This window comes from Haemaphysalis longicornis, unplaced genomic scaffold, assembly GCF_048455015.1.
Source record: "Haemaphysalis longicornis isolate Haplotype H1 unplaced genomic scaffold, Haemaphysalis longicornis Haplotype H1 scaffold_3, whole genome shotgun sequence".
NCBI classification, from domain to species: Eukaryota; Metazoa; Arthropoda; class Arachnida; order Ixodida; family Ixodidae; genus Haemaphysalis; species Haemaphysalis longicornis.
The window spans coordinates 8,099,824-8,114,504 of record NW_027526335.1 but is presented as its reverse complement, the minus strand read 5'-3'; the positions used below and the strand labels follow the sequence as shown (position 1 = coordinate 8,114,504).

The 14,681-nt window shown below is 47.1% G+C and overlaps 2 protein-coding genes across 2 annotated transcripts; both read left to right on the top strand.

Moving 5' to 3' along the window:
• The first annotated feature begins 213 nt into the window (after positions 1-213).
• Positions 214-3,829, top strand: Gpo1 (glycerophosphate oxidase 1). The gene has a single exon (XM_077702233.1). The coding sequence runs from the start codon at positions 326-328 to the stop codon at positions 2,477-2,479; it is 2,154 nt and encodes a 717-aa protein (XP_077558359.1). The 5' UTR covers positions 214-325; the 3' UTR covers positions 2,480-3,829.
• Positions 3,830-7,848: 4,019 nt separating this feature from the next.
• On the top strand, positions 7,849-12,295 carry LOC144173907 (uncharacterized). The gene is made up of 2 exons (XM_077702232.1): positions 7,849-9,354; positions 11,256-12,295. Exons 1-2 carry the CDS (start codon positions 8,126-8,128, stop codon positions 12,208-12,210), a joined length of 2,184 nt encoding a protein of 727 aa, XP_077558358.1. The 5' UTR covers positions 7,849-8,125; the 3' UTR covers positions 12,211-12,295.
• The last annotated feature ends 2,386 nt before the right edge of the window (positions 12,296-14,681 follow it).

Here is a 14,681-nt window from a genome sequence, read left to right as displayed (position 1 = left end):
AAGCTGGAACAGTCTCTGAAAACATGGCCAGTAAAAAGCGAGGGCTGTAGCGCCACTATTTGTATAAATTAAAATACTTTATTGACGCTTACAAATATTTTTAAATTTCAACTTTCATTAAAACTTGTTATTTTAATTTTCTAACGTAAGCAAAGTTCTACGGTAGCAAACAGAAATAGTGAGAAACCGCGGCTCAGTTTTTGCGACTGTAGGTCGCGCAAAAGACGCCATTTTTAAAAGGGTCACCTTTTGCGCCACTCCGCGGCTTTTGTGCTTCTGTTGCGTGCGCTCGCTGCAGGGCACGCGCGTTGCTGCTTAGTAAGTTATGGCAGCAAGACGTCTTCGCACAGTGGCTTGGGTGAGTGGGGGGTCACTCATCGCTGCCTACGGCTTGGCCCGCTACAACGATTCCCGACGAGTCGTCGTCGAAGCCGCCGATGCGCCGTCTCGACCACACCTCCCGCTGCCCTCGCGGGCTACGCAGCTCAAGAACCTCCGTGAGACACCCGAATTCGACGTGCTCATCATCGGCGGCGGAGCGACCGGCGCCGGAGTTGCGTTGGACGCCGTAACGAGGGGCCTCAAGACGGCTCTCGTGGAGACGTACGATTTCTCAGCGGGAACCAGCAGCCGAAGCACAAAACTAATCCATGGTGGTGTTCGTTACCTCCAGAAGGCCATTATGAACCTGGACATGGAGCAGTATAGGATGGTGCGCGAAGCCCTGCAAGAACGTGCAAACCTGCTTGCGATCGCGCCGCACCTCTCGAGCCCACTGCCCATAATGCTTCCCATTTACCGTTGGTGGCAAGTGCCGTACTACTGGGTCGGCATCAAAATGTACGACGTGGTTGCGGGAAAGCAGTGCCTAAAGAAGAGCTACTTCCTCTCCTCCAAGAGGTGCCTCGAACTTTTCCCCATGCTGAAAAAGGAGCACCTCTGCGGCGGCCTCGTCTACTACGACGGTCAGCACAACGACGCCCGCATGAATATCAGCATAGCGCTGACAGCGGCGCGAAACGGGGCCAGCATCGCCAACCACGTGAGTGCCGTCGCGCTGCTGAAAAAGACCGACGAGAACGGAAAAGATGTCGTGTGCGGGGCGAAGGTCAAGGACATGCTGACGGGCAACGAGTTCGATATTCGGGCGAAGTGCGTTGTCAACGCCACCGGGCCGTTTACCGACAACATACGCAGGATGGACGACCCGCACTGTAAGCCCATCTGCCAGCCGAGCTCGGGTGTGCACATCATTCTCCCTGATTACTACAGCCCGGACAACATGGGCCTGTTGGACCCCGACACAAGCGACGGTCGCGTCATCTTCTTCCTCCCGTGGGAAAACGCCACCATCGCTGGCACCACAGACAGGCCCTGTCCCGTCACGCACAACCCGGCCCCTACTGAAGATGACATCTCTTTTATTCTGAACGAAGTTCGCCACTATTTGAACCAGGACGTCGTGGTGCGTCGAGGCGACGTGCTGTCGGCGTGGGCCGGCATCAGACCTCTAGTTGTAGACTTAAACAAGAGCAAGCCCGGTAAGACTGAGGCGATTGCGCGGAACCACATAATATACATCAGCGACTCAAACCTGGTCACCATTGCCGGGGGCAAGTGGACGACGTACCGCGTCATGGCTGAGCACACGATGGATGCAGCAATCAAAGCGTGCAACCTCAAGCCGCAGCAGAAGTCGCAGACGCTGGGATTCGTTCTCGAGGGCGGCCACATGTGGACCCCGACGCTGTACATCCGCCTCGTCCAAGATTTTGGGCTCGAGCCGGCCGTGGCCAAGCACCTGGCCAGGAGCTACGGCGACCGGGCAGTGTCTGTTGCAAAGCTGGCCGCGATCACGGGCAAGCGCTGGCCAGTTCTGGGACGGAGGCTGCACGAGGAGTTCCCATACCTTGAGGCGGAAGTGCGCTACGCCGTGAAGGAGTACGCCTGCACCGCGGTGGACGTCATCGGGCGCCGCATGCGGCTCTCGTTCCTCAACGTACAGGCGGCCCTCGAGTGCCTACCCAGGGTGGTGGACATCATGGCGGAGGAGCTCAAGTGGACGAAGGAGCGCAAGGAGGAAGAGTTCCGCAAGGCCAAGCAGTTCCTCGATGTCGAGATGGGCGGGGATGTGAACCGGGCGTCCCAGCAGAAGGTGGACATGAGCTTCACCAAGTCGGAGATGGACCAGTACGTGCAGAAGTTCCAGACCATCGACAAGGACCACAAGGGCTACATCAGCGTGGTGGACCTCCGCCGGAGTCTCAAGGCCGCCGGGGAGTCGGTGTCGGAGCAGCAGCTGCGGGAAATGCTCAATGAGGTGGACTTGAACAAGAATGGCCAGATTGAACTGAGCGAATACCTCGAGTTGATGCATGCCCTCAAGACGGGCTCCATTGCGGGAAGCCGACTTGCCACTGTGGTTGACGTTGAGTTCTCCCGGGCGCTGTCTGTTGACAGAAGTGGGGGAGGCCTGTAAGAGAAAGGGAGGGTTGTTTGTTGTTTACGTCTTGAGAATGCCGAACAGGAGAAAAAAAGGAGTGTTCTGTCTTGCTTTGTTGCAGAAAATTAGGCCCGGTGATTGCCCAGGTCTCAAGCATGACCCTTATTTTTGGAAGTAGGCTTGCTGACGTGTTCTTCAAAGTGTGCTTTGTGCATTGGTCTTTATTAGCAACAGTTAACGTAGCTGTGATGAAAAACTCTCCTCTCACTTTTTTACCTATCTCTGAGATTGACCTAATAGGAAGCTTCTTTTGGTAGAGTAGTTATTGTATGATGCAAAACGAAATACGTCCAAGTCTGTGCAGCTAAAAAAACATGGCGCACACTTTTTACCATGCATTTTTATTTGTAATGCAGTTGGAGAGCATGAACATTCAGCTGCGTTTGTCATAGTGGTCTAATGAAAAGCTGGTCTACCACAAAGCCTATAACTAAAGCAAATTGTGCGATATACCAGCTTTTCTCTTTTTTGATCGTTCCTTTTTATTGACAGGTAAGTCTGTTTAAATGTACAATAGCTACCATGTCTTTTTCCAGAACCCTCATTCACTTGGATCTTTTACTACCTGCTAACTAAATGCCACGATCATTTCACTTCGCCTTTTTTTTCTCTCAATTCTCTTTACCTACTGTGATAAGACAATGCTTCCCCCATCCCAGCCTTTTGCTGCATCATTCATTGCTTGTGGCAGCATTCCCAGAGTGTGTATGTCGGCTACTGCCAATTGTGTCCTTTTCGGTGCGTGTGGGGAGAAATTAGTCTAAACGTCCTTCCTTTAGCCTTGGCGTGTGTTATAGTGCTGTGATAGTATCTAGTCTTGGATTGGATTGTGACCACGCTTCGCGATAATTTAAAAAGTGGTGTTTTTGTCCAACGTGCAATTTCTAGGTTTTGCTAGCTTTGTATTTTAAAGTTACACATGCTATTCTTTTTGAAAGCACTCCAGCATCCACTTATTTTACCTGTATTTATTTGTGCATTTAAAAAATTTAATTGGAATGCAATTGCATGGCCACATTTGAGACAAATTATTATTGATAACATCGAAAGCTCAGAATAATATATCCACTTCAGTCTGTATCACAATTACTGTTCCTCAAGTAAGAAAAAAAAATATCTCATTATGTGTACGGTGCACTCGGAATAAATTTCACTTTTTGTGCACTTTGCATTTCCTTGAAGCTCCTTGAGCAAAAACACTTTATGATACGCTTTGCTGTGAATTTTGATTCACTGTGCTTTTCAGCATTACTTCTCAGCTGCAATAATACTGTTTGCTGTACATGTGGTAGATGAATATAGAATAAAGTTACCATAAGCCCTCTTTTTTTCTGCCTGCTATAAGAAAACAAGTGAACTACACAATCACACTTTTTTCTGCCTCCTTGAGCCTGGGAAATATCCTTGGGCCACCATGCTCATGGGCTACAAGTAATACACTTTGATAAACGTTAAACAAAGGCACAGCTCATTTATAGCAATTGGGTACATCTGCTGCACCTTATAAACCTGCCTGAACTGCCCCATTTAACAATAATCGTCAGCAAGTGAGCCTTGAAACATCAGCAATTATTTGCAAGCTTGTGCCTTTGGACCCACGTTTTCTTGCTCCTGTTTCATTTGTTGATTGATTGATTGATTGTGAGGTTTGATGTGCCGATGCTACACAGGCAATGAGGCGAACCGTAGTGGAGGGCTCCGGATTAATTTTGACCACATGGGGATCTTTAACCTGTGCAGAAATCTCCAACACACGGGTGTTGTCACTTTTCGCCTCCATCAGAAAAGTGGCCTCTGCGGCCGGGAATCAAGCCCACGTCCTTGGGCTCAGCAGCACAATGCCTTAGTCACTGAGCCATGGCGGCGGGTGTGTTTCGTTCTTTGCAGACTGTACTGGTTACTTTGCTTCACTGTGGGGCCATGCCTGCTGAGCACGAGGACGCGTGTCCAATTCCCGGCCACGGTGGCCACTTTTCTGATGACGGCGAAATGCAAAAACGCCCTTGTGTACGAGGTTTTGCCACACGTTGAAGATCCCTAAGCGGTCAAAATTAATCCGGAGCCCTCCACTACGGCATGCCTGCATTGCGTCAGTGCATTAAACCCTACAATCAGTCGATCAAAGCAGTCACAGGCAAAGGATGAGGCAAATGCATGCACTTTGCTCTTCAGCGGTTGCTGGTCATACATCTGTTGGATCACTGAAATCGTAGTCTATAGTGCACACTCTGTGAGCCTCTTGCAGCAAATAGTGCATATTTAGCAGTCGTGAGTGCTTCTGCAGCCACAGAACAGCACTGATTGTGGGACATTTTATTTGAACCAATTGAGGGCGATGGTGTGTTGAAAAATGTAGGCCGCTTCAGTTTCCCACTTGTCCACTGAAGTAATTGCAAATAAGTGGGGGTAAATTAGTTAGAAAACACAATAGGTACAGCAAAGCCAGAAGAAATTCACCTGGCACACTTTAGTGGCTACACATAAGTGATGAATGGCTCATCTTTTTTCTACACATTTTATCTTTGGAGTCATGTGCCTCTTATAAAATGCTGCGTCACGCACCGATTATAATGAAAACATATTATGCAATTAATTTCACTACCGCTTCACTCCTGTCTGACAACTGCACCTGCCCATATTGATTTGCGATTGCATTGATTGCATTTCCGTAGTTTGTATATATCGAATTCACATTTACTCATCGGTGTTTTATGCACTGAAGCTACACCCAAGGTACGGGGCAGTCTGTAGTGCAGAGGTTCCATTTAACTTTGGTTACACCAGGATTTTTGACATGCACACAAATTTTTATGCAAAGGCATTTTCGTTCTCTGCCACCATAAAAAATTAAAGTAGTCTGCTGCTGCCAGAAACTGCTCCCATGATCCCATGCTTGGTAGAACACACCCAATAATTAGTCCGATTCTGGTGTGACCGCACTCCCTTTTTTTGCAGACAACTAATCCATGGCCAAAGAAGCGTACTGCCATGCCTTACGTTCCCAAATAATCGAGCCTTTACCCGCAAGCTGCCAAATTAAAACATTGAGCTGGCACATGTGCCTGTGCCGTAAGCTGAGGCACACCCTCATGGGTGGCAAGGACAAGCTTTAAAAAGAATATTTTCTTGGGGTAGTCTATAAGACGGGTGCTGAAGTAACATCCAAGCATCCAAATGATGCTGAAAAGAGAAGAGCAGCCTCAAATCCTCTTTTAGAGCATGTGGATGCAACAGGTCGCAGGATTGACGGGGCAAGCTTTAAAATAATTAACCAAAAAGGAAACTGGCAATCGCACCTTTATTTGGGGTCCTTGGAAATGCAACATGCCACATGCTCGATTGAAATGAAGGAATCCTCCCTCTGTCATACACGTGGGGCGTATGTCACATGCTGAAGGATATGTAAGCGAGCATGAACTGTCCTTTGCCTATTGTGAACTAGGCTTCCGTAGTAAAGTTGGAGCATTTTTTGTTTCTTACATTTTAGAAGTTTTGTTTAGTCGGTGTCCGTCCTTATTGAGTGTTATGTTTCATCTTGACTTGATGGGCTTCTATTTGATCCTGGATTCATAAACCCTGAGGCGACCGACGAGATGAGTACAGAGTCCCCTGGGCAGCACCATGTGTTTTGCCTGTGTTGACCTCACGGTAAAAATTAATTTGTGATGAAATGGTGACAAACAACAGAACAGTTAACAGATAGTTTATGCACAGTGCTACAATTTTTTATTATTTCCCTACAGTGCACAACGCAAATAACAAAAGAAACGTAAAAATTACTTATTTCCAGTGCTTACAGATGAAGCTGCCCAATGCAAGTTAGAACTCGTGATAATTAGATAGCTTTACATGACACTGTTTTTCTGCACCAGTAAAATGCGCGCTTGCACCAATCTTTGTTGGTGCGCCAACACCGACTGTGCCTACCCAGTGCCAGTGCCTATCACTTTGATTGACGAGGGTGTGGTAAACATTTGTCTTTTACACTTGGCAACGTTGGATGGTTGTAGGAAAGAAATGTCAAAGCATGGAGGAAGAAAAACTTTTCTTTCCTCCATGTGTCAAAGGCTCTTTACAAACGGAAAGGAATTCCAGACTGCCATTTTAAAAGGAGTGTTGGAAACAAGCACAAAAGATCGAGTCATTCCTGTTTATTTTAAAGAGAGATCTAAAAAGTAATTGGTTGCCTCAAATCAAATGAGCAAGAAAGTAGGTAATACAACGCTGGAACCTGACAATTACAGTTTATTAAAAGGGAGAGTCTTTTTCGGAATACCTTGTTCGTTCAGAAATAATTCACTAACGGGAAATTTTTTTTGTTTGGCTACCTGTCTGCATGTCACTCGATCGATTCGGCCAGTAATGTTACTGGCGAGCCAGGTTACTGGTGGATGAATGAGCCTCTGGGTAAGTGACTGGTGGCCGGATAAGTGATTGGTGGGGGGAAGGGGACTGTAGTGTGGTGAAGTGGAGGAAGGAAAGTGGGATATGGAGAATGAGGGAATCAGTGGAGAGAGAGCAGGTCGGGAAAATATTAGCCGGAGAGCAGGGGAATATGGGGGAGGTGGGAGGAGAATGGAATGGTATGGGGATGAAAGAGGAATGTAATGGTACAAAGAAGGGAAGGAGAGAGAGTGAGATATTCAGATAGGAAACGGTGAGAAAAAAAATACTGTGGAAGAGGATAGCGGGGAGGATATGGGAAGGTAATATAAGGAAAAGGAAGTGGAGAAGGAGGAGGATGGATATATATATATATATATATATATATATATATAGGCGGCAGAGGGATGAAAGTAGAGAAAGGTGAAGGAATTAAGTAAGAAGTAAAGAGGGCAGTAGAATTGGGGAGGGCGAGGCGGACGCTTTTTCAATTCTTCCCCTCCCCCCTAAACCTTCTAGGATAGCAGAGGAAACGGAGAAGGGGTATGCGATCATAAGGAAGAGGGCAGGAGGAGGACAAATTGTTGGAGAGGAGTATCGGAGGCCGTCACCTTGAGCCAAGGCTTGAAAAGCTTGAATGGGCTCGCAAATAAAAAAAAAAAAAGAAAAGGGGACGGAGGGAGGGAGCTTTATAACGCTTTCGATCTAACAAAATTAAATAATATATTCCTCTACTGCAGTGACATCGAAAGCTTAATTAAGCCCCACTGTATCCCACTTATTCTGTGTGCTGGGCCCCTCAGTATGCGCCTTTGACCTTTACAACACCCATGTGTTCTGTGCCCTAGTCCTCCTGGGTTGAAATAAAGTACTGTGACGCACGCTGCGTACGCGAATCTGTCCTGAAACTGTTCCAGATGGAATGGAACACTGAAAGCCGCTTAATGATTTTGCGGTGCTACGCATAAATCTTTGGAACCCAAACTTCGCCCTTTGCGGAGTTTTGCAAATTTCCTTTCACCTCAGCTCGAAGCAACACGCATCGACACGGCTATCATTGCCCATCAAAAGAAACAAACATGGAGGAAGAATCAAACAACCAGAATTTCGGCACGGTGGCGCTCTTGGTACAATGTTGGTACGGTTGGTACAGTGAACCAGTGTGCTCTTGGTACGCACAACACCGTGATAGCATGACATGCGCCAACTGCTCCTAGCACCGCTCACATCACTTCGTCCATGGAGGAAAGAAGCCGCATCTCCGAGCCACGGGTGACTGATTTTGTGCGCGCAAAGCTTGCCGGAATGCAGAGCATTCTTTGCTATCTTAGCGAGCCTCAGCAGTCTTGTCTTGCGGAGCAGAACCAGCGTTGCTGGCTGTGCGAAGACGTCACCACATGGAACAAACTCATTCATGCCTTCGGCTTCGAGTTTTGGGAAACGCGGCCGGGCGTGCTCAGCTTTCGAGCTATACCGCATGCCATCGACTCCCGAAATTACCAAGACGCCGCGACCGCCGCATCCATTGCTTCAAAGCTGCTGAATGTACACTTGTGCATCGACGAGATCGACATCTTTTACTCGGAAGATTCATCTCTTTCAATGCCACCAGCCTGGGACAGATGGCCGTTCAGAAAACATATAGATCCATTTCCCATGCGTCCCAGTTTTGGCGTACGTCACATTAGAGCTCGTACGTATCGCGGTGGCTGTGTCAGTCTTCGCAATATCCTGAATTTGCACATGGTGGGTTCTCTGGAAACACTCGTGCTCGACGGCTTCGAGGTTGGCCACGTCTCTGGTTCCCGGATAGCGTCGGCGGTGGAGTTTAGCGTAGTTACTCTCAAGGAGTTCGCAGTTCTAAACACCGAGATGCCGCAGGAGAGCAGTGACGAGATCTGTCACCAGCTGCGACACTGTTTCCATCTGAAGTCTGCTTCCCTGAAGTACCATGTCACCTCCTCGGGAAGCGTTGGCGCACTGGTGGCGCTTGTCAACTCTTCAAGAAAAAGCTTACAGAAGATCGAGTTCCCCACGCTGGTCGCACCCGAGCATGTGGCTTCGATAGCCAAAGCACTTGCAACCAACACGTGCCTGCGAGATGTTTACCTCTGTGCTCCAGGCTTGTCTCTGGCTCCAGTCTTCGCGGCTCTCGAGGCCAATGCCACTGTGCAGCGCTTGCATTTGTCCGGCTGTGTAGCTGATGAACCCGAAGCGGCTTCGCTCGCATCGATGCTGCAGAACAACACGGTGCTTCGCTCGCTGACTCTTGAAGGTGGCAACATAACTGCACCCGCTGCCAGGCAATTGTCGGATGCCCTCAGAGAAAATGTCACTCTGGAGCGCTTAGTTCTTCCATCGAGAAATGTCGACGCTGCTGCTGTCAGGTGCCTGTGCGAGGCACTTGAGCAGAACACAGTCCTCCAGGAGCTGAGATTTGGGGACATTTCTGCATCGGAGAGAGAAAGGTACCCAGGAGCACCCTTTCAACCTTTCTTTGGTGTCTCGAACCAAACGATGTAAATGAATGAACGTTAACCAGCACACAGACGTGCATGGTTTCTGCTGCAGCCATGATCACATAGGTACTGGCGGACGCTGTACACTGGGTGTGGGCAGATAGCAACTTTTGAAGCAGCTGGGAAGCAGCTTTTGAAGCAGCTGTAAACAAGGAGCCACAGTTTTGAATGCGCCTTTTTCCCTACTAGTCCTCCTAGTGGCTGTCACGGCTAACTTAGCAGTCAGGGCAGGAAAGATCTCGCTGTCAAAAAACTTGTGCACGGAATATCCTCATCGCCTATTTGCCCCCTACCCCGTCACCTGTTCCTTTCACATGAAAGCTGCGGTAGCAGGTGCCAATGGCCAAGACTAATCTGTTGTGGGTAGAGAGCCATTTTCTTTACTTTTTTTCGTCGTGTCATCTCGCATGTTGGGAGCCATGTGCTTGCTGCGTGGGTAGCCAGCCTTTGCCTCTTTTCGTGGCTTTGCAAGCTTTTTTTTTCTTCTGTGTGTGTACATACGAACTCACTTCGAACTGTCGGAAGGCCTGGTATGTACAAAAAGGTGCACTACTAGAATGTAGCAGCTCCTCCCTAGGGAGCAAAGTGAGAATGCGCCAGGTGTTTATTTTGCAAGAGTCGGCCTGACAGCTCGCGCATCCGCATATCGCTACTGAAAAAGGTCCATTCACTTGTATCACTTGCATATTGGGTAAGGTGTGCTGCTGCCTTGTATGATATATTAAGGTGTAGGTTTAGAGCTGCCGCCGCTTTTTGGATGGAGGCAAAAAGCTAAAATGTCTGTGTGTCAAGATTTCGATGCATGTTGAAGATCACCCGGGGGTAAAAAGTAATCCGGAGCCCTCAACTACGGCGCACCTCATCGACGCGTTAAAACTCCACATTTAATCAATCATTTTTAGAGCTGCACTTCTAGTAAAGGTGAACTTTGAAAATCGCCTTGTGCACAAGATTTTAACACCTGCGCGCAAACTCCTGGCTGCCTGTGTGGAGAATCGGCACGCTAACGCAACAGTTTTATTTTAGTCCTTCGTAGACAATTGTTTTTCTGCACTGTCTGAATCAATTCCTTGACTACAAATTTTCTGATCTCATCCCTCCATAGAGTTCTCTGCCTTCCCCTATTCCCAGTTCCGTCTCCTGGTAGCCATATTCGCTGCTGAGCACGAGGTCGCAAGTTCGATTCCCGGCTGCGGCGGTCGCTTTTCTGATGGAGGCAAAAAGCAAAAACGCCTGTGTGTACGAGATTTTGGTGCGTGTTAAGGATCCCCAGGTGGTCAAAATTAATCCGTAGTCCTCCACTACGGCGCGCCCCATCGCCTGCGTTGCGTCGGCGCGTTAAACCCTACAATCAATCAATCTGGTAGCCTTATTATGTTGCAAATGTAGTAAAAAAAAAAAATTGATGATTTCCGAAGGTAACCCCTGCTTGCTTGCTTGTTAAAGGGATAGAAATACAGATTTTCTTAGATGCCACAAAGGCCTCTGCTCATGAAACAGCGTACGACTTGCCTACGGGAGTTCAGTCGCCTTAGATGGCTGCTGGTAAGTGGTGGCATCACTGGAAAGGACATGTAATGTTATCAATTGAAGTGATTTGTTGGCTTGGTAGTAATGCACTGTAGTTTCTGTTTTGTAAGGTTCCTCAGCTTATCCTTAGGCAGCAGTTGGCGTTATGTTAAACGCAGAGGGTAGAATACGGGTTTTGTTGTAGGCTAGGTGTCAGTACTGATAGATGAATCTATCGTGTCCCCGGCTTTTGCAGTGCATGGCTATGTGAACAGTAAGTCAGTAGATTCAAAAGTTTCTCACTGCAATGATGTTTTCTCCTTGTTTGTTTCGCTCCAAAGGGCAGAGTTGGCAGCTCTCCTTGCGGAGACAGGTGGCTACGGCCGTGTGAAACTACCCTTGATGGACGCCTACATTCCCGACATGACCTCATTTCTCACCCAGCACCAAACACGGCCAATGCAACTGACTCTTGGGAACATTTGTGACATGTCGACTACGCTTCTAGAACAGCTCTGTGAAGCTCTTGCCCAAAGCGCGATGGTGCACAGCCTACAGGTACACTACGCTGGGCATAACCCTAGTAACGGGGACGTCTTTGCTGAGATGCTGGAGGTCAATGCATCCATCACTTCCCTGGAACTCTCTCTGAGCTCAGAGCCGGGCACCTACTGCCTAGCTGCCAAGGTTGCCAGAGCTCTTGTTTCCAACCAGACATTGCAAGAGCTGACCATCTCTGGCGACAATGTGTTCCTACGGAGGCAGACAGCAGAATCGTTTGCACGCCTGCTTTCGTGGAATGACACCATAACCAAAATGGTTTTCTCTGCCAGCATTCCGCCGAAGTTACTGTGTCTGCTTGTCTCAGGTGTGAAGAACAACAAAACCATCCTGGAATTCAGTCCGAAGCATCAGCTAATCAGCTGCACGGACGACATTTGCCCACTGTTTGCGACTCTGCGGAAGAATCAGAGCCGTCTAAATCGGGCGGTCGAGTTTGTGCGTGGAGATCGTGACAGACAGCATGCAGAAGCCTTCGAGCACCTCTGTAGCAAACGCCACCTGCATCCCCACGTGGTTCAGGCAATGGAATGGACGGAGCTGGAGGCACAGCAGCGCATCCTCACGTCGGTCCGCTACTGCCGTAGCAACTTCTTTGTGCTTGCGGGGGTCGTTCAGCACTCCATTAGGTGCTATCCTGTACGGGGAACTACACAGATTGATGCCTTGAACGCCGAATGTTTGCTTGCACTTGCGCGTTGCCTCAAACTGTCTGACATAGTAACAGCGTCTTAACCGTAGAGCAACATGTTCATGGCATTTTTGTCACCCTCCAGCATGTATTTGATTTAAACAGGATACAAAGACAAAATGCAAGTTTGGTTCATTCGAAAGATGCCTCGTTTGGGTAGCACTGACGCCTCTTTTAATGTGAACATCACTAAAATAAGCTGTATAATGAGGAAAGCAGTGAACAGGAATGCGACACCCTAGCTACTTTCTTGTACTGAACAAATAATGTTTTATGGGCATCTCCTTGCGATTCGCTGAGGCTGGCAAAATTCAAGGCAAATTAAACATAGATTATAATCTTGCAGGATGAGCTGTTTGAGCCTAAACTTAGTCCACACTCTTTTTAAAACAGTAATTCTGGAGTAAGCAATGGAAGTTACAAACGAACACATAAACATAGAAGCACCAGTGCATTATGCCGGCCGAAGCTGTACAACCGTCAAGCTCGTTGGGCTTGTCTAACATGACGCGCCTTGTCTGATCGCCATTTACATGACCGTTCCTGTCGAGTCATACACAATATTTCTCAACACGATTACTATCAACCGTAACAAAAGTAAGCCAGGTACAAATCCGGTCAGAAGCAGAGCAAGTGCGGACATTGGTCTTCAAGCGGTATCGACGTGCTATCTAGGAAGGCAAGAAGCAGACATTCTGCCGTGCGCAGCATTCTTCATCAAGTCATAGTAACGTTCATTTTGGGCACATGCCTTGAATCATCGCTGATGCCATGAAACACAATTTAGCAGGAGAATTAAAGTTTTGGCTTAAAATGTTTAATTTCCCAGCGAATAAACCATTCCTTGCTGTCAAGCTTTGGGGACATGATAAAACACCAAATGTTCTGAATCAAACAAAATTGTATTTTGTCTGTCTGGCCCCTTTAAAGGGGCCTCGACATGGTAAAAAGCGCACTAGACGGGGACACAAGAAAAGACAGTGACACGGGACGAGCGCTAATTATTAGCTATTAGCGCTCGTCCCTTGTCACTGTCTTTTCTTGTGTCCTCGTCTAGTGCGCTTTTTACCATGTCGAAGTCGTATGACCAACTAGCCCAAATTTCTGCGTTAAAGGGGCCATGCAGACAAAACACAAGTTTGGTTCATTCAACAGAATGCCTCGTTAGAATCATGCTGACGCCACTTTTAACGTAAACCTTGCTCAAATAAGCTACATAATTAGAAAAAAAATGGAATGGCCATGCAATTCACTCATTTCCTTCGTACTAGAACATATGGCGTCATATGCGCAGCCGTGCGATTGGCTGAGGCTGGGAAGAGCAAACGCAAGTTAGGCAGGGCTTATAAGCTTGTAGGACGAGCTATTTTAGCTTAAGTGTAATGCATATTAATTTTGCAGCAGTAAGAATGGTAGGGAGAAACAATGGAAGTTGTGAAGGTACACGTAAACATAGAAGTACCAGTGCTTAGTGCTGTTGGTACTGCGCGCACTATGCTTGTAATATAGTTGCACAGCAGTGCGCCGTTTTGGGGTTGTCTCAGACGACACTGGCCAGTTGGCGATAGCTACATTGTCTTACGTGACCCTATTTGTCGAACATACCCCATGTTTCATGAAATGATTACTACCTATTTTAACAAAAACATGCCAGGTGCAAATACGGCCAAAAACAAAACAAAGGCAAATAGCGGTGCAGATCAGTAAGGCGTCGCCATCTAGGAGGTATGACTGACTGTAAATAAGGCCCTGCAGCCCGCTACAGGCTGAACAGCTCACTAGAAGTTCGCTTAGAGACCCGTACTTGTGACGTAATGGCAGACGTCGCGGTACACACGATTTGGCGGGAGAGTCAAAATTTTAACTTAAATTGATTAATTTCTCAGTGACTGAAGCATCACTTGCTGCCGGGAAAGCGCTGGGGCACTATAAAATAGCAAATCTTTTGAATAAAAAAAACTTGTATTTTGTCTGCATGATCCCTTAAAGATTTGTTTTTGTTTTATGAGTTGCACATTGCCTTTTTTTCTTTTCTTGATTTTTACAGGAAATTTGTTCTACTGAACGTTTCAACATATATTATACTTATTGCAAGACCTGATAACAAGTTTACAAGCTGTATATATGTCAACAAGTTTACAAGCTGTATATATGTCATTTACATGTGTAGAAATGGTGAGTTTAGTTTTGTGTGACATGGTGTAATTAAAGCCTAGTACAAGGGAGAATATGTCTAGGCTTCATATGTGAACATATAGCATGGCGAGGCATGGAACGCATCTTTTGTAATAATATGTGTCAAGCTCATTGCTGTAAGAACTATGGTGATTGGGTTATTTTTAACAAGCTAATGTGTATGTATTCAGAGCAGCAGTGAGAGCAGCCTGTTCAATGAACTTCGTAATTTTCAACAGATTTTATTTACTTTTAATGTGACATGATCACAAAAAACCTGAATGTGAATAATATTGTACACTTCGAAATGAAACAAGTAACTATAAATTAAATGTAACAG